This window comes from Patiria miniata, unplaced genomic scaffold, assembly GCF_015706575.1.
Source record: "Patiria miniata isolate m_02_andy unplaced genomic scaffold, ASM1570657v1 HiC_scaffold_7, whole genome shotgun sequence".
NCBI lineage: Eukaryota > Metazoa > Echinodermata > Asteroidea > Valvatida > Asterinidae > Patiria > Patiria miniata.
The window spans coordinates 46,318,670-46,335,279 of record NW_024037074.1 but is presented as its reverse complement, the minus strand read 5'-3'; the positions used below and the strand labels follow the sequence as shown (position 1 = coordinate 46,335,279).

General features: G+C 39.2%; 2 protein-coding genes across 4 annotated transcripts; one reads left to right on the top strand and one right to left on the bottom strand.

Moving 5' to 3' along the window:
* Positions 1-2,666: 2,666 nt before the first annotated feature.
* Positions 2,667-12,497, bottom strand: LOC119746453 (carbonyl reductase [NADPH] 3-like). 3 transcript variants are annotated; one of them, XM_038223412.1, is made up of 6 exons: positions 12,423-12,497; positions 8,429-8,692; positions 8,145-8,257; positions 7,858-7,983; positions 7,535-7,679; positions 2,667-3,123 (listed from the first exon to the last, which is right to left on the bottom strand). In XM_038223412.1, exons 1-6 carry the CDS (start codon positions 12,441-12,443, stop codon positions 2,962-2,964), a joined length of 831 nt encoding a protein of 276 aa, XP_038079340.1. In that variant the 5' UTR covers positions 12,444-12,497; the 3' UTR covers positions 2,667-2,961. The 3 variants fall into 3 exon arrangements, with proteins under 3 accessions (XP_038079340.1, XP_038079341.1, XP_038079339.1); XM_038223413.1 differs by lacking the exons at positions 7,535-7,679; positions 7,858-7,983; positions 8,145-8,257; positions 8,429-8,692 and adding exons at positions 3,616-3,760; positions 3,942-4,067; positions 4,228-4,340; positions 4,514-4,777; XM_038223411.1 differs by lacking the exon at positions 2,667-3,123 and adding an exon at positions 6,060-7,088.
* Positions 12,498-13,649: 1,152 nt separating this feature from the next.
* LOC119746452 (carbonyl reductase [NADPH] 1-like) lies at positions 13,650-16,568 on the top strand. Its single transcript, XM_038223410.1, has 6 exons — positions 13,650-13,815; positions 14,346-14,609; positions 14,775-14,887; positions 15,053-15,181; positions 15,318-15,462; positions 15,793-16,568. The coding sequence occupies exons 1-6, from the start codon at positions 13,795-13,797 to the stop codon at positions 15,952-15,954; spliced, it is 834 nt and encodes a 277-aa protein (XP_038079338.1). The 5' UTR covers positions 13,650-13,794; the 3' UTR covers positions 15,955-16,568.
* The last annotated feature ends 42 nt before the right edge of the window (positions 16,569-16,610 follow it).

Genomic DNA, 16,610 nt, shown 5'->3' with positions numbered 1-16,610 from the left:
GGCATATCTGTCCAATGTAGGAGTGGAAACGTGTTCTAGGGACCCTGAGGTATCTTCCTAGCAAGTTTCATGAAATTTCATTTTTTGGCCAAAATTGAAAAAAATGTAAGGGGTTAGCCTTACTTTTTTTTCGATTTTGGCCAAAAAATGAATTTTCTCCAAATTACTCAGAAATGCTTAAGGATGCTTTTGGAGCATGATTTAATATTCAGACCGGCAAAATTGACTAAATTTTGGCCAAAACTGTGACATTATTGGATAAAATTTCATATATTTGACCTATTTTACCTCAAATTGTGGACGTTATATTTCCTTTTTAAAGGCCTATCTGTCCAATGTAGGAGTGGAAACGTGTTCTAGGGACCCTGAGGTATCTTCCTAGCAAGTTTCATGAAATTTCATTTTTTGGCCAAAATTGAAAAAAAAGTAAGGGGTTAGCCTTACTTTTTTTTCGATTTTGGCCAAAAAATGAATTTTCTCCAAATTACTCAGAAATGCTTAAGAATGCTTTGGGAGCATGATTTAATATTCAGACCGGCAAAATTGACTAAATTTTGGCCAAAACTGTGACATTATTGGGTACAATTTCATATATTTGACCTATTTTACCTCAAATTGTGGACGTTATATTTCCTTTTTAAAGGCATATCTGTCCAATGTAGGAGTGGAAACGTGTTCTAGGGACCCTGAGGTATCTTCCTAGCAAGTTTCATGAAATTTCATTTTTTGGCCAAAATTGAAAAAAATGTAAGGGGTTAGCCTTACTTTTTTTTCGATTTTGGCCAAAAAATGAATTTTCTCCAAATTACTCAGAAATGCTTAAGGATGCTTTTGGAGCATGATTTAGTATTCAGACCGGCAAAATTCGCTAAATTTTGGCCAAAATTGTGACATTATTTGGTAAAATTTCATATACATGTATTTGACCTATTTTACCTCAAATTGTGGACGTAATATTTCCTTTTTAAAGGCCTATCTGTCCGATGTAGGAATGGAAACGTGTTCTAGGGACCCTGAGGTATCTTCCTAGCAAGTTTCATGAAATTTCATTTTTTTGGCCAAAATTGAAAAAAATGTAAGGGGTTCAATAGCCTTGCATTTTTATGAAAATTAGGCCAAAATTTGAATTTGCTCCGAAGTTCTCAAATCTCCACAAATATTAATTTACAAGGGGTTAGCCTTGCATTTTTATGAAAATTAGGCCAAAATTTGAATTTGCTCAAAATTGCTCAAATCTCCACAAATATTAATTTACAAGGGGTTAGCCTTGCATTTTTATGAAAATTAGCCCAAAATTTGAATTTGCTCCAAAATTCTCAAATCTCCCCAAATATTAATTTACAAGGGGTTAGCCTGGCATTGTTATGAAAATAAGGCCACAATTTGAATTTGTTCTAAATTCATCAAATCTCCACAAATATTAATTTACAAGGGGTTAGCCTTGCATTTTATGAAAATTAGGCCAAAATTTGAATTTGCTCCAAATTTCTCAAATCTCCACAAATATTAATTAAGGGGTTAGCCTTGCATTTTTATGAAAATGAGGCCACAATCTGAATTTGCTCCAAAATTCTCAAATCTCCACAAATATTAATTTACAAGGGGTTAGCCTTGCATTTTAATGAAAATTAGGCCAAAATTTGAATATGTTCCAAATTGCTCAAATCTCCACAAATATTAATTTACAAGTGGTTAACCTTGCAATTTTATGAAAATTAGGCCAAAATTTGAATTTGTTCTAAATTTTTCAAATCTCCACAAATATTAATTTACAAGGTGTTAGCCTTGCATTTTTATGAAAATTAGGCCAAAATTTGAATTTGCTCCAAAATACTCAAATCTCCAAAAATATTAATTTGCAAGGGGTTAGCCTTGCATTTTAATGAAAATCAGGGCAAAATTTGAATTTGCTCCACATTTCTCAAATCTCCAAAAATATTAATTTACAAGGGGTAAGCCTTGCATTAAATGAAATCAGGCCAAAATTTGAATTTGTCGAAATTCTTCAAATCTCCACAAAATTTTAATTAAAAAGGGGCAAGTCTAGCATTTTTATGAAAATAATGCCAAAATGTGAAGTTCTTGGCATAATCAATCAATTTTGTATGACATTATTTTTTAACAAAAGTTAAAATTGATTTGAGACGCAGACTTGTTCCAAATGAGTTAAAACACAAGTTCAAATTTAAATTTGTCCATTTAATGAACAAATTTCATGGGAGGTTTATAAAAATTGTAGTCATAAAAATAGTGAAATCGTAATGAAAGCTTCAAACTAATTAAAAAAATACCTAAAGCACAGACACCCTTGGACTTCATCAAGAACACTTACAGATAATTTTGTTAAATAAAGGAGATTTTTATACTTGTGTCCCTTTGGAATACCCTTTGCAACAATTACATGAATACTTGAGGATTTGCTTTTCAGCTGTAAATATTTTGTGAATCAATGTAGTCTGTTTCTTTTGCTCTACTACTAATTCAAAGTCCGTCTCGTTCCCACAGGATTTTGAGGCTTGTGTCCCTGTGGAAGGCACTTTGCAACAATTACATGAATACATGATAAGTGTCTTGAGGATTGGCTTTTTAGCTGTAAACATTTTGCAAATCAATTCAGTCTGGTTCTTTTGCTCTACTACTAATTCAAAGTCCGTCTCGTTCCCACAGGATTTTGAGGCTTGTGTCCCTGTGGAAGACACTTTGCAACAATTACTTAATAACTTTCTTGAGGCTTTCATTTTGAAATCAATTAAGTTTCTAATTTTCTACCCAATGTTCAAAGTCTGTCTAGTTTCCTCAGGATAATTTACAGGATTTGGGCATTTATGTCCATAAGGAGGAGACTTTGCAACAATCAATAAAAGACATCTTTAAGGTTTTCCTTTTTTTGCTGTAAACACTTCCAAAATCAATTTAGTTTCTTCTGCTCTACTCCAGTCATTGCAGTCTAGTTCCCAGACTCTACCAGAACTCGAGCAGCTCCTTCTTACTGAACATCTTTCCATTGAGGTTCTCGGAGCCAGGCGGCAGCAGGGCCAAGTAGACTGGTGTCTCTGCCCCTTGGTCAATGGTCAACGGTCCTTTGTGAGAGGTCATGTCTGTGTCTACATAGCCCGGACAGCACTGTCACAAAGAAATTGATTTTAAAAAAATATTAAAGAGGATAAAAAAGTGAACAATTAAGAGGGCATGCTGCAGTAAAAACTACACCATAGTGGTAGGGCGGATCCAGGGGGGGGGGGGGGCCAACGGGGGCAATTGCTCGCCTCAAAACAAACCCAAATTTGTTTTTTTTAAGTGACGTCGCAATACAGGCAGGCACTGCATACACCACCATCTTTTCCTAAAAAAATTGGTTAAAGTGGTCAGAAATTGCCTCAGATCGCACCACAGAGCATCTAGAATCCAAAACAATTGTTGGGGCCCTTGAGTGGGCCCCAAACTCCACGCCGTAATTTTTTGGATCCAATTTTTTGGGGACAAACTTTTTTTGACCCCCCCACCAAAAAAAGTGTTCTTGATCCGCCCTTGCATAGTGGCAAAACCTTATCAGAGTGGCATAAAATGTGAACAGTACTATCTGGGGCATTTTTGACAAAAAAAAATCAAACTCACACAAGTCACAAGAACATCTTCCCTTGTCTTGTCCTTGGCCAAGTCAGCTGCTTGGATTTTCGTAAGTGCGATGACCCCCATCTTGCTGGTTCCATACGCGGAGTTTGGCCAACCTTTAGCCGTGTGATCACCAGCGTTGGCAGACCTGACCCAATCAACAAGGACACGATGGTTTATTGACTTCAATGGTAAAAAGTATAACTAAAGTCTGTCATGAGCAAATATGGCCCATCAGGCCGGCGTTTATCTCAAGTTTCCTTGGCACGATAGGACCGAGAATATTTTTAACACTCCCCCCCCCATCCAGTTCCCATGGTTATACTTACTCCACAAATTCTTTCATGAGCTGCTCAACATCCTGCTCTGTCTTGACTGCTTGGAAACGACCTTTGACCTCTGCGCTCATTCTGTCGTACGCCCACTTCCCCCCTGTGCTTGCTACTTGGACGATTCTGAAATTGCATTGTTGATATTTAGGGGGGGGGAAAGGGACAAAGTACACTTTTTATGATATGAAATGGTTAAAAGCAATTGGCATTGGAAATTGACTTGTTCTTCGAGCGCTCTGAAACAAATACATAGTAAACTAATCCTAAACAAAATGATACATACCTTCCGTGGGAACGAACAAGGGGAATAAGTGTCCTGCTGACGTCCAGCAGTGCGGTAAAATTGGTTTCTATTGTAACTGATGCCTGAACAGCGAATGGTTCAGTAGCATTCATCTGGAACAAAGAAAATGAAATATAGAAATTGCTCAGGAAATAACAGTTAACAAAATGTGCTATTTTCTCCTTAACAAGGCTGTAAGTTCTGCCCTAAAATTTGCTTAAAACATTGACGAGACACCAATATTTGTAGTATCGGGATTGCATTTAACAAATGAAAAACTGATTACTTTGAAGGCAATTCCCGCATTGTTGACCAGTATGTCCAAGCCTCCGTGTGTTTCCTTCAAGAAATCCCTCGTCTTTCTCACGCTGTCTCGGTCGTTCACGTCCAACTGGTGAAACTTGGGCTGGAGTCCCTCCTGATTGAGTCTGGCCACGGCCTCCTTCCCTCTCTCCTCATTCCTGGCAGTCAGGTAGACGATTCCGTTGTCCAGTTGTTTGCACAAAGCGCGCACAATGCCAAAACCGATGCCTTTGTTGGCTCCGGTTACCTGGAATTTAAAGAAGGAAAAAAAAAAACCTGAGTGACGTTTTCTTTTGAAAAACCACACAACCTTCAGAACAGATCCCTCCCCACCCCGCCCCCGTAACTTCACTGTGAGATTATGCAGCATTATGAAGCTGATGAGTGTACAAAACAACTGAATGAAGCCTAGCTTATAACTTGGAACTATGAATGTATTCCACCAAGTCATAACATTGACAGAGAAAGAAAAACAGCCCTGTACAAACCCCAAAAATTGTATTTCATGTTTAAAAAAAAATATGCAGCACCAAACATGATTATGACTGAAAAGCCAATTTCATCAGCTACTTATAGATGAAAAAATTACTGAAATTGGTCAATTTGCTAAAGAATATTACCATTTAAACACAATGACCCTCAAACCTGTCTCATCCAAAAAATGCGATTTCAAGAATCGTTGTCACAATTGTCATTAAACATCACCAGCGATAAAATCTCAGTTTAAACGTTTAAATATTCAACAAAGTCTTTTTGAAGGCACATCTTTTTTTTTAAAAAAGGAGATTTTATAAATTATACTGTTTTGCCTAACCGGATATTGTGCATAACAGGTGGTGACAGTTGTTGAAACTAGTATTCCGTGTCATTTTCTTTGTTGTTCCAAACAGTCAAAAACACACAATAAATTGCTTTTTTGGACGCGACAGATTTTTGGGTCATTGTGTTTAAATGATGATATTATTCGAACAGATTGAGCAATTTCACTATTTTTTTTCATCTAAATATAGCTTATGAAATTGGCTTTCCAGTCATTATTATTTTTGGTGCTACATATTTTTTTAAATATGAAATATATTTTTGAGGGTTTGGGTTCCGTTTTTTTTTTGGACTCACCCTGTACTTTCAGTTTAACAATCAAAAGTTAGATATTACCAATGCGACCCATTGTTCCATGTTCCCAGTGTGTAACTAGAAAGATTGAAGTACTGGAAACAGAGCATTAGGGTGCGACGTTGGAAAAGTATACACAGGATCAAAACACTTGTTGACTTTGTCTTGAACTTTGCACTTATGTGCTGGTGTTTCATTTGTGTGTTGATTTTACCAGAGACATACAATGTAAATGTTGACTCCTGATGATAATAACAGTTTTGATTTTGAAAATTTCAATAAATAACCTTTTGAAGACTCCTGATAATAACATTTTGATTTTGAAAATTTCAATAAATAGCCTTTTGAAGACTCCTGATCGAGAACAATATTTTCTTCATAATTTCTTGGCACAATCATTCAATTTTGTCCCAAAAACAAAAAAAATTGTATGACATCATAATATTTTACAAACTTAAAAGTGATTTCAGACGCAGACTTGTTCCAAGTTAAGACAAGTTCAGATTTTAATTTGTCCTTTCTTTTAATGAATAAAATTCATGGGAGGTTTATAAAAATTGTAGCCATAATAAAAATGAAAGCTTCAAATGATTTGAAAAAATATCTAAACCTAAGACACCCTTTGACTTCATCAAGAACACTTGCAGATTAAGTTTTTAATATAAAGGAGATTGTTATGCTTGTGTCCCTATGGAAGACACTTTGCAACAATTACATGAATACATGATAAGTGTCTTGAGGATTGGCTTTTTAGCTGTAAACATTTAATCATTTCAGTCTGGTTCTTTTGCTCTACTACTAATTCAAAGTCTGTCTCGTTCCCACAGGATTTTGAGGCTTGTGTCCCTGTGGAAGGCACTTTGCAACAATTAAATGAATACATGATAAGTGTCTTGAGGATTGGCTTTTTAGCTGTAAACATTTTGTAAATCAATTCAGTCTGGTTCTTTTGCTCTACTACTAATTCAAGTCTGTCTCGTTCCCACAGGATTTTGAGGCTTGTGTCCCTGTGGAAGACACTTTGCAACAAGAACTTCATAACTTTCTTGCGGCTTCCATTTTGAAATCAATTAAGTTTCTAATTTTCTTCCCAATGTTCAAAGTCTGTCAAGTTTCCTCAGGATAATTTAAATGAGTTTGCGATTGTGTCCATAAGGAGGAGACTTTGCAACAATCAATAAAAGGCAAATACGGTTTTCCTTTTTTTGCTGTAAACACTTCGAAAATCAATTTTATTAGTTTCTTCAGCTGTACTCCAGTCGTTGCAGTCTAGTTCCTGGACTCTACCAGAACTCGAGCAGTTCCTTCTTACTGAACATCTTTCCGTTGAGGTTCTCGGAGCCAGGCGGCAGCAGGGCCAAGTAGATTGGTGTCTCTGCCCCTTGGTCAATGGTCAACGGTCCTTTGTGAGAGGACATGTCTGTGTCTACATAGCCCGGACAGCACTGAAACAAAGAAATTTATTTTAAAAAAAAATTAAAGAGGATAAAAAAAAGTGAACAATTAAGAGGGCATGCTTTGAACAAATCTCCACAAACTAATCGGCAATATTCATGAACTGCAAAAAAGAAACGATCGTAAAGTATCCCATCATTTTCCTGGCTTCTTGCGATAACTAATAGTCTATGAACATGATGAAAAAGACCCTGGCCCTGGTGAAGCCGACCATGGTCTATGATACGCAAACAGATTCGGGGATTAATTATGCAACTAGACTTCGTATGACCTCGAGAGTTTTATAATCTTCTTCGTAAAATCAATCCCCCCCCCCAAAAAAAATTGTCAACGTTCTGGATCCGCCCTTGCATAGTGGCAAAAATATTATCAGGGTGGCACAAAATGTGAACAGTACTATCTGAGGCATTTTTGACACAAAAAAAATCAAACTCACACAAGTCGCAAGGACATCTTCCCTTGTCTTGTCCTTGGCCAAGTCAGCTGCTTGGATTTTCGTAAGTGCGATGACCCCCATCTTGCTGGTTCCATACGCGGAGTTTGGCCAACCTTTAGCCGTGTGATCACCAGCGTTGGCAGACCTGACCCAATCAACAAGGACACGATGGTTTATTGACTTCAATGGTAAAAAGTATAAGTAAAGTCTGTCACGAGCTAATATGGCCCATCAGGCCAGCGTTTATCTCCAGTTTTCTTGGCACGATAGGACCGAGAATATTTTTAACACCCCCCCCCCATCCAGTTCCCATGGTTACTTACTCCACAAATTCTTTCATGAGCTGTTCAACATCTTGCTCTGTCTTGACTGCTTGGAAACGACCTTTGACCTCTGCGCTCATTTCGTCGTACGCCCACTTCCCCGATGTGCTGGCTACATGGACGATTCTGAAATTGCATTGTTGATATATTTTTTTTTTTTAAAGGGACAAAGTACACTTTTTATTATATGAAATGGTTAAAAGCAATTGGCATTGGAAATTGACTTGTTCTTCGAGCTCTCTGAAACAAATAGATAGTAAACTAATCCTAAACAAAATAATACATACCTTCCGTGGGAACGAACAAGGGGAATAAGTGTCCTGCTGACGTCCAGCAGTGCGGTAAAATTGACTTCCATTGAAACTGATGCCTGAACAGCGAATGTTTCAGTAGCATTCATCTGGAACAAAGAAAATGAAATATAGAAATTGCTCAGGAAATAACAGTTAACAAAATGTGCTATTTTCTCCTTAACAACACTATTAGTTCTGCTCCAAAATTTGCTTAAAACATTGACGAGACACCAATTTGTAGTATCAGGATTGCATTTAACAAATGAAAAACTGATTACTTTGAAGGCAATCGCAGCATTGTTGACCAGAATGTCCAAGCCTCCGTGTGTTTCCTTCAAGAAATCCTTCAGCTTTCTCACGCTGTCTCGGTCGGTCACGTCCAGCTGGTGAAACTTAGGCTGGAGTCCCTCCTGATTGAGTCTGGCCACGGCCTCCTTCCCTCTCTCCTCATTCCGGGCAGTCAGGTAGACGATTCCATTGTCCAGTTGTTTGCACAAAGCGCGTACAATGGCAAAACCAATGCCCTTGTTGGATCCAGTTACCTGCAATTTGAAAAATGAAAAGGAAAACAAAAACAAAAAAAAACAATAATGACTTTTTCTTCGAAAATCCAAATAATTTTCAGAACCCCCCTACAAAAATTAACGATCAATACTATGATAACTTCAAATTTAACAGATTATGTAATGTTAATCATTATGTAACGTTAGTAGTCGTGCACAAAACAAATAATTCAGACCGAAGCTAACTTTGAATTTGGACTGTATTTTAACCAGTCACTGGTGGAGAAAGACAACAAAAAACACCACATCATTCACTTGTTAGTCACTTGTTAGACATGCACTTATCAGGAAAACGAACAATTTATCTTACCAATGCGACCCGTCGTGTCCTTTTCCTGATGTGTATCTAGAAATATCCTTACTTTGTGTTGCTTTGCACTTTGCACTTAATACATTAACCCCAACCCTCCAGGGTAATTTGGCTAGAAACCCTGCCAAACGCAGCAACATGCAACATTTGTCTACGTGACAAGCCTGCCCATTATGCAGCAAGATCCATCAGGCCAATCTGCCTCAGAGTCGGTGGTCGCCGCTGCTGTTCAATGGGACTACATGTAGCTCTCATTGTCTCAGAAGTGGCCGTTTATGCTGGTGTTGGCAGCTGAATGTATCAAAGTGCACCAGACTTTTCCACCTGATGTACGGTGTTGCTTCTGGCAGGCTTAGGGTTAGCCCTAACAGTCCTGAATCCTCCGATTTCAATACGATTTTGCATACCCCCTAGGGAGTTAGAGTTAATGGTGTAAAAAATGTTTAGTGTCTATGTTTACATTGATCAGAGACATACACAATGTAGATGTACATGTACATGTACTTGTAAAATCATACACAGAGAGGTAGCTAAACAAATCATCCTTTTTAGTGCCAACTGTCCAAGGATTCCAGACCTGCTAGCATCTATGGACCTTTACTTTTCAGTAATCGCATCACTGATTGACGATCATCAATGTCACAACGCGTTGCAGTGGTGAGATTCTTGTCATTTTTGTTTTCATAAAGTCAAGTCTTTTAAAGTCTAAGATGAATCAAGCCCGCGGGAATGGGGGGGGGGGTGCTGTGGGTGCTGCAGCACCCCCAACTTTTTGCTTCTCTTCAGGAGTTATGCCCTCCCAAAGACACTGTACTCATGGAACTCTTCTGGTCGTCATTTTGAGTCAACGTGATTGTTTTGTTAGAAATGAGCACACCGTTTATTTTAAGTTCAAATATAGCCAAAATTTACAACAAATAAAAGCTCTTTATAGGAGAAAGACAACGGTACAAATGATATTGCCATAGGAGCTTCCTATCAGGAGTTATTCCCTCCCAAAGACACCATACTCTATGAATTCTTCTTGTCGTAATTTGAGTCAATGTGACTGTGTCCCTTATTTAATTAGCATACTGTTTATTTTAAGTTCAAATATAGCCGAAATTTACATCAAATGAAAGCTCTGGAAAGGAGAAAGACAACGGTACAAACAATATTGCCACAGGAGCTTCCTATCAGGAGTTATTCCCTTCCAAAGACACCATACTTTATGAATTCTTCTTGTCGTAATTTGAGTCAACGTGACTGTGTCCCTTATTTAATTAGCATACTGTTTATTTTAAGTTCAAATACAGCCGAAATTTACATCAAATAAAGCTCTGGAAAGAAGAAAGACTGGTGCAAACGATATTGCCACAGGTGCTTCTGTTAAGACGTTATGTCCACCCCCACCCCACTTCCACACCCTATCACTAATCATCCCACTAAAACACAACCCATTCAGTACCACCCGGCCCCCCACCCAGTCACACCCTACTTATTAAACGTGATAGACGCAAAATCTGGCGAAATCGAGAAGGCACCCAAGTTTTGTTTTTGTCCATTTCGCACTGAGTGAAACAGATTTCAGCTTGAGTTCTAGGCAGAAAGTAAGTCACTAAATCCATTTATGCCGTTATTATGGCTGTATAAAAAGCATCCCCTAAGGTCTTACCTTCTAAAAACTGATGCAAACTCGATCAAAACGATTATTTTCTGTAAAAGTGATAACAAAACTCTTTTTCTGGAACTAATCCATCGATTTTGATCGTGAAAGTAGCTTTCAATGAAGTTTCATAAAGTCACTTAAAGCGGAAAACACGTCATTTTTGTGACCGCCTTCATCCCCCAACTTCCAGGTCATTCAAACAAAAATGGCGATCGTGTGTTGGGCCACGAAAAATCAAAGCTCTGAAAAACTCATCAAAAGTCACTTTTTTACATCCAAAACGTAAGAAAATAATATTACAGTGAAATAATTTGATAACATTTCACGCAAGTTTGGAAGTTTGGGGGCGAAAAACTGAAAGGTGAGTGTTCTGTAGCGATTTAAACTTCGGTAATTTTACGTGTGTCCAGAATAGAAAAGGTCAATATCGCGAACCCGCTGCAATAGCTAAAAAATTGAGAACTCCTTCTAGCGCCCCAGGCCCAGTTAATACTAGTCTGATAGTGGGTCTAGGAGACGGAAAGATTCCCATATCTGGCCATCAGTAATTTTTCCCTTAAAAGTTAAATAATCTATCAGCCATTAAAAAGTGGTAATATGTCCTAAAAAGTCAAAGTTAGCGGGGACAACTTTTGAAGTTTTACTGAGAAAACAAACATTTTCAGACCAGTCCCATAGGGTTTGTGCACAGGATGACAAGTGATGGCCAGATATGGGAATCTTTCCTAGGCGACTAGGCCTAGGCTAGGGGTAGCTGGAGTTACCCAGCCCTGAGTTTTATCATTGGGTTGTCATCTAGGGCTGGAGCGTATTTTTCTCGTAACTTGTAGTATATTCAAAAAATTTTGGAAAATGTTCAATTTTGTCCCCGTTACACACTAATTGCAACTGCAACTCACCCCAAACTTGCCTGGAATAACCATTACACAGGTCCTTGAAGTAAAAAACGATCCACGATGAAGATTCAGCCTACAATTGCAGTGAAAACAGGAGGAATAACCGCTAACTTGACAACCTTGCTGGATTGGCCAGGACCGCAATTGGTTTGTGCACAAAAAAAATTGTGTACAATGAATGGCGGTCGATTAACAGGCACAGAGAGCGATCGCTGTCAACTACTCGGTTTCGCTGGCTGTTGGCGCATGACGTCACGCGGAAGCGTAACACCCGATGACTGTTTCATGCACTATTGGTTGCGGTTCCAGTACCAAAGCTGTGATGCGAGTGGTAAACCTTATATTAGTGCATGAAACAGTCATCGGGTGTTACGCTTCCGCGTGACGTCATGCGCCAACAGCCAGCGCAGCCGGCAAAAACGAGTAGTTGACAGCGATCGCTCTCTGTGCCTGTTAATCGACCGCCATTCATTGTACACAATTTTTTTTGTGCACAAACCAATTGCGGTCCTGGCCAATCCAGCAAGGTTGTCAAGTTAGCGGTTATTCCTCCTGTTTTCACTGCAATTGTAGGCTGAATCTTCATCGTGGATCGTTTTTTACTTCAAGGACCTGTGTAATGGTTATTCCAGGCAAGTTTGGGGTGAGTTGCAGTTGCAATTAGTGTGTAACGGGGACAAAATTGAACATTTTCCAAAATTTTTTGAATATACTACAAGTTACGAGAAAAATACGCTCCAGCCCTAGATGACAACCCAATGATAAAACTCAGGGCTGGGTAACTCCAGCTAGGCTAGGGGCTAGGGCTGGGTGCGCCACTGGCTTATCAGGAAAACAATCAAAAGTTAATCTTACCAACGCCACCCGCTGTGTCATTTTCCCGCGGACCGAGTGTGTCAAGCTTATTCGACAGGAAATTTTGCTGTGTCGGGGATCGTACGCGTAGCATGCAGGGTAACCCGGGAGCGAGCTGCAGCTGAATGTGTTGTGCCCATTCTTGAAAATCACGCATTCTCGAGAATGGGCATGCACATTCTTGAGAATGTGCAACTGGATCCTTGCTCAATCTTGGCAAAAAATAACTCTTCCAGATTGAGCGCACATTCTTGAGAATGCGCGACAAGATAACGGTCTTGTCGATGCCGAGCACCGGCTGCGCTTGGCAAGTCTAGCTGAATCCTCGTTCACTGATTCTCAATAATTATACTGTTGCAACGCAAGGCGCTGAAAAGTGGATATGATAAGTAAAGGCGTATTGATATGGGGGGGGGGGCGGACCGGGAAAATATAAGAGACATAATAATACTAGTGCAAAGAATTCTGATTTTTGGGATAATAAAAGCGGGGGGGGGGTGGGGGGGACGTAAGAATGAAGAATGTGAAGAATGAGAATGAATACTGCGACATCCCATAGTGCTAATGCTATTTCCCATTTAAATTGCCACCAATTTATTGTTCACATCCCACCATAACGTCGCAGAGCTGGATTCTATCTAGTCAAAAGAGCAATTTTGGCAGCTTCTGGACATCGTTTTTTTTTCGTGGCACGCATATGATACATGCAGGGACTTGTAACTTGTCTAGCCTAAACAAAGCACTTCCCAGACTAGTTCCCAGTCCTCCGTTATTACAAAATTTCCCATAGTGGGCAGAAAAAAAGCAATAATAACAGGTTTAATTTGATTCAAATTATCGTAGTTATACGAGTACAGAAGCATAGCACATTTTCTTTCCTCTTTATATGAATTGTTTCCCTTTTAATCGCTATACAATTCATTTAACATAATTATGTCGTGCAATGTTTGTTAAGATTGGGCAAAATTCATAAATTGTGCACGTGATATTCCCACCCAATCTTAAGAATGAGCGCTCATTCTTAAGAACGCGTGCTCGTTCTTAAGAATGGGCGCTCATTCTTAAGAATGCGCGCCCATTCTCGAGAATGTGCATGCCCATTCTCGAGAATGCGTGATTTTCAAGAATGGGCACAACAAATGCAATGAACGGAGTAATTTAGCAAAAGTTAATAAAGGAACAATAGAGGGCGCTCCGTTGGAGACAGGAATCGCTCATTGCTCATCGCTCGTGACTTGCAGTTTTCACATTGTTTACTTTTCTTTTGTGCCTTGTTACATTAGCAAATAAATGATTGAGTAAGTACACTACTAGCACTAGTGGTAGGCAGATGTTGTAGTTATTTACCATAAGCAGAGAACTATTATTCATCATGTCTCAACGCGTTGCTTTGGTAAGATAATGACACTTCTTTTTTTACTCAGGTCTGGGCTGGGGTAGTCACCGATTAAAGTAACTGGTAAAACTCATGAACTAAAATGGGATATTATTCACAGCACAAGAATAGCAACAAGACTGCAAAAGAACGACAAATTATTATCAAAACTTTGCTCGATCTTAACTCAGTACAGTGACACAGTGTATAAAAGAATGCGTTACTCACACATGGCATGGGCGTCGCCAGCATTTTTTTCAGGGGGGGGGGAGGGCAAAGTACATCCCCCCCCCCTTAATCCCTATATTTTTCAGCATTTTCCCGATTGATAATTTTTTTCAAGGGTGGGCAGGGACATTTGCCCCCCCCCCCCCTATTAACAACAATATGCTTTCACGCCTAGCCTCTTTTTCTTCTTCCCCCCCCCCCCCCCCCCTTTTTTGGGCTTGTCCGGGGGGGGGGGGGGCTCCGCCCTGAAACCCCCCCCCCCCATGCTCACACCCGTTTTTTTCAAGCCATGGCTTCCTATTGTGTTTCTATTGTTACAGGTAACCGGATCCAACAAGGGCATTGGTTTTGCCATTGTGCGCGCTTTGTGCAAACAACTGGACAACGGAATCGTCTACCTGACTGCCAGGAATGAGGAGAGAGGGAAGGAGGCCGTGGCCAGACTCAATCAGGAGGGACTCCAGCCTAAGTTTCACCAGTTGGACGTGACCGACCGAGACAGCGTGAGAAAGCTGAGGGATTTCTTGAAGGAAACACACGGAGGCTTGGACATACTAGTCAACAATGCGGGAATATCTTTCAAGGTATATATTAATTTCCATCCCCCCCCAAAAAAATTGTAGGGCCTAATTCAAAAAAATCCCCCCCCCCCCCCCCCCCCCGGCCCCCAAAATACACCCAGTAGTGAATAGGCCTAATACTAGTGTTCTACACTTTATCGGTATCAATTGTTTTCGTTATCTTCGTAGGGAAATGCTACGGAACCGTTTGGAGTTCAGGCGACAGTTACCATGGCAACCAATTTTACGGCACTTTTGGAAGCCAACAGGATGCTTGTTCCACTTATACGTCCCCACGGAAGGTAACACTCTTGGATTTATCTCATTCAACATCTGGGTTATTTTTTATCAGATTTTATATCGAGATCTTCCCGCAATGTCAATTATCAACAAATGGTGTTATTTGTTTGAACCCGTCATTCAAGGATTCCTTTTCAGGTCATTTGTGTGGCTTTTTGCTCTTTCAGAATCGTCAACTTGGGCAGTTTCACCGCACGACTGTATGCGTTTGAGAAAATGAGCAAAGAGCTCCAAACTCGTTTTCAAGCGGTAAAGACGGAACAGGACGTGGAGAACCTGATGCGAGAATTCGTTGAGTAAGTCCATCTCAAAAGGTTCGACGTACCTTTCAACCTCAAGTGCAAGTCAGCTGCTTTGTTCAACTGCTTTGGCCGATGAATTGAATCATCAGACTTTAATGCTTGTTGTATTATTTTTTTAATTTCTCATCAGGCTTGCAAACGCTGGCAATCACGGCAGCAAGGGCTGGCCAAACTCCGCCTATGCAACTACCAAGATGGGGGTGGTCGCACTGACCAAGGTCCAAGCTGCCGACATAGCCAAGGACAACACAAAAGAAGATGTTCTTATGATATGTGTAAGGAAATTTTCAAAATACATTAACTATCATACACCCTTCCTACCCTATTCTGACAGCCCCTACCCTAATTTTTGTATATGAAAAATGAGAAAAAAACAACCCCAAAACATCACTTTATAACTTTTACCCTTGATTACACGCAGACACCTCCATATGATCGTACACAAAAAAAATTGGCCAAAAAAAAAAAAAAAAAAAAATCCCTACCTACCTACCCTATTTTCGAATGTCATGTAATCGGAAGCAGAAATATATTTTTTTTGGCCTAAGCACAGTCAGTATCAGAATTTTCAATAATCAATATATTTTTCTTTTATTTTCCAACAGTGCTGTCCTGGTTACGTAGCCACAGACATGTCTTCTCATAAAGGTCATTTGACCATCGACCAAGGGGCGGAGACGCCAGTCTTCAGTGCCCTGCTACCGCCTGGCTCCGAGCAATTCCAAGGCAAGATGTTCAGTGAAAAGAAGCTGTACGAGTTCTGGTAGAGTCTGAATCCAGACTGGTCGAATGCTCATGAAAACTCAGTGTGAAAATGTACGAATTTGTAGAGTAATACAGTGCTTGGTTTACATGATTTTGATATTTTCAGAGCCTAAGCTGACATACTTTTCATTAGTGTTTCCTGTTCCATAAATACAAAGAATCTGCCTTTTTGGGGAAAAAAATGTGATTAATTTTAGCAGATTTAATAAAGAGGACCATTATGTATTTCAAATTTCCAAAGAACAAAGTCTAAGGTTTGATCGTTGTATTTTATATGCAAATACCTTGTTATTCCTGCTTTTATCTAGTATGTTCGCTTGAGTGTTGTAAATCGCTTTTTAAATTTTAGATTGTAGGCCACCCATGCAGCTTTTTGAATTGTTTTTGTATTGTCTTAAGGTTCTATTGGAATAAGTTTTTAACTTAATAATACAGTTTGTATGTTTATTCTTTGTATAAGTGCCTTGAGGTGGATTTTTCTGTAATTGTCTGCGCTTTATAAATTTCTCTATTATTATTATTATAGAGTCAGCATCTATGAAATGTTAATGCATCTTTTTAATTCTTAATAGGCATTCATTAAGTACTAATAAAATGTGATATTTTGAAAAGGAAATATGTGAAATCATCTGATTTATGTATTCTGGAAGTGTTCAAT

Bases quoted from the DNA above. Each gene is read 5' to 3' on its own strand.
- LOC119746453 (XM_038223412.1), bottom strand. From the start codon at position 12,443: ATGACACAGCGGGTGGCGTTG. The intron at 7,984-8,144 runs GTATGTATTATT...ATGCAATTTCAG, and splicing joins CTTGTTCGTTCCCACGGAAG to AATCGTCCATGTAGCCAGCA. The intron at 3,124-7,534 runs GTGAGTTTGATT...TCTTTGTGACAG, and splicing joins AAGATGTCCTTGCGACTTGT to TGCTGTCCGGGCTATGTAGA.
- LOC119746452 (XM_038223410.1), top strand. From the start codon at position 13,795: ATGTCTCAACGCGTTGCTTTG. The intron at 13,816-14,345 runs GTAAGATAATGA...CTATTGTTACAG, and splicing joins TGTCTCAACGCGTTGCTTTG to GTAACCGGATCCAACAAGGG. The intron at 14,888-15,052 runs GTAACACTCTTG...TTGCTCTTTCAG, and splicing joins CTTATACGTCCCCACGGAAG to AATCGTCAACTTGGGCAGTT.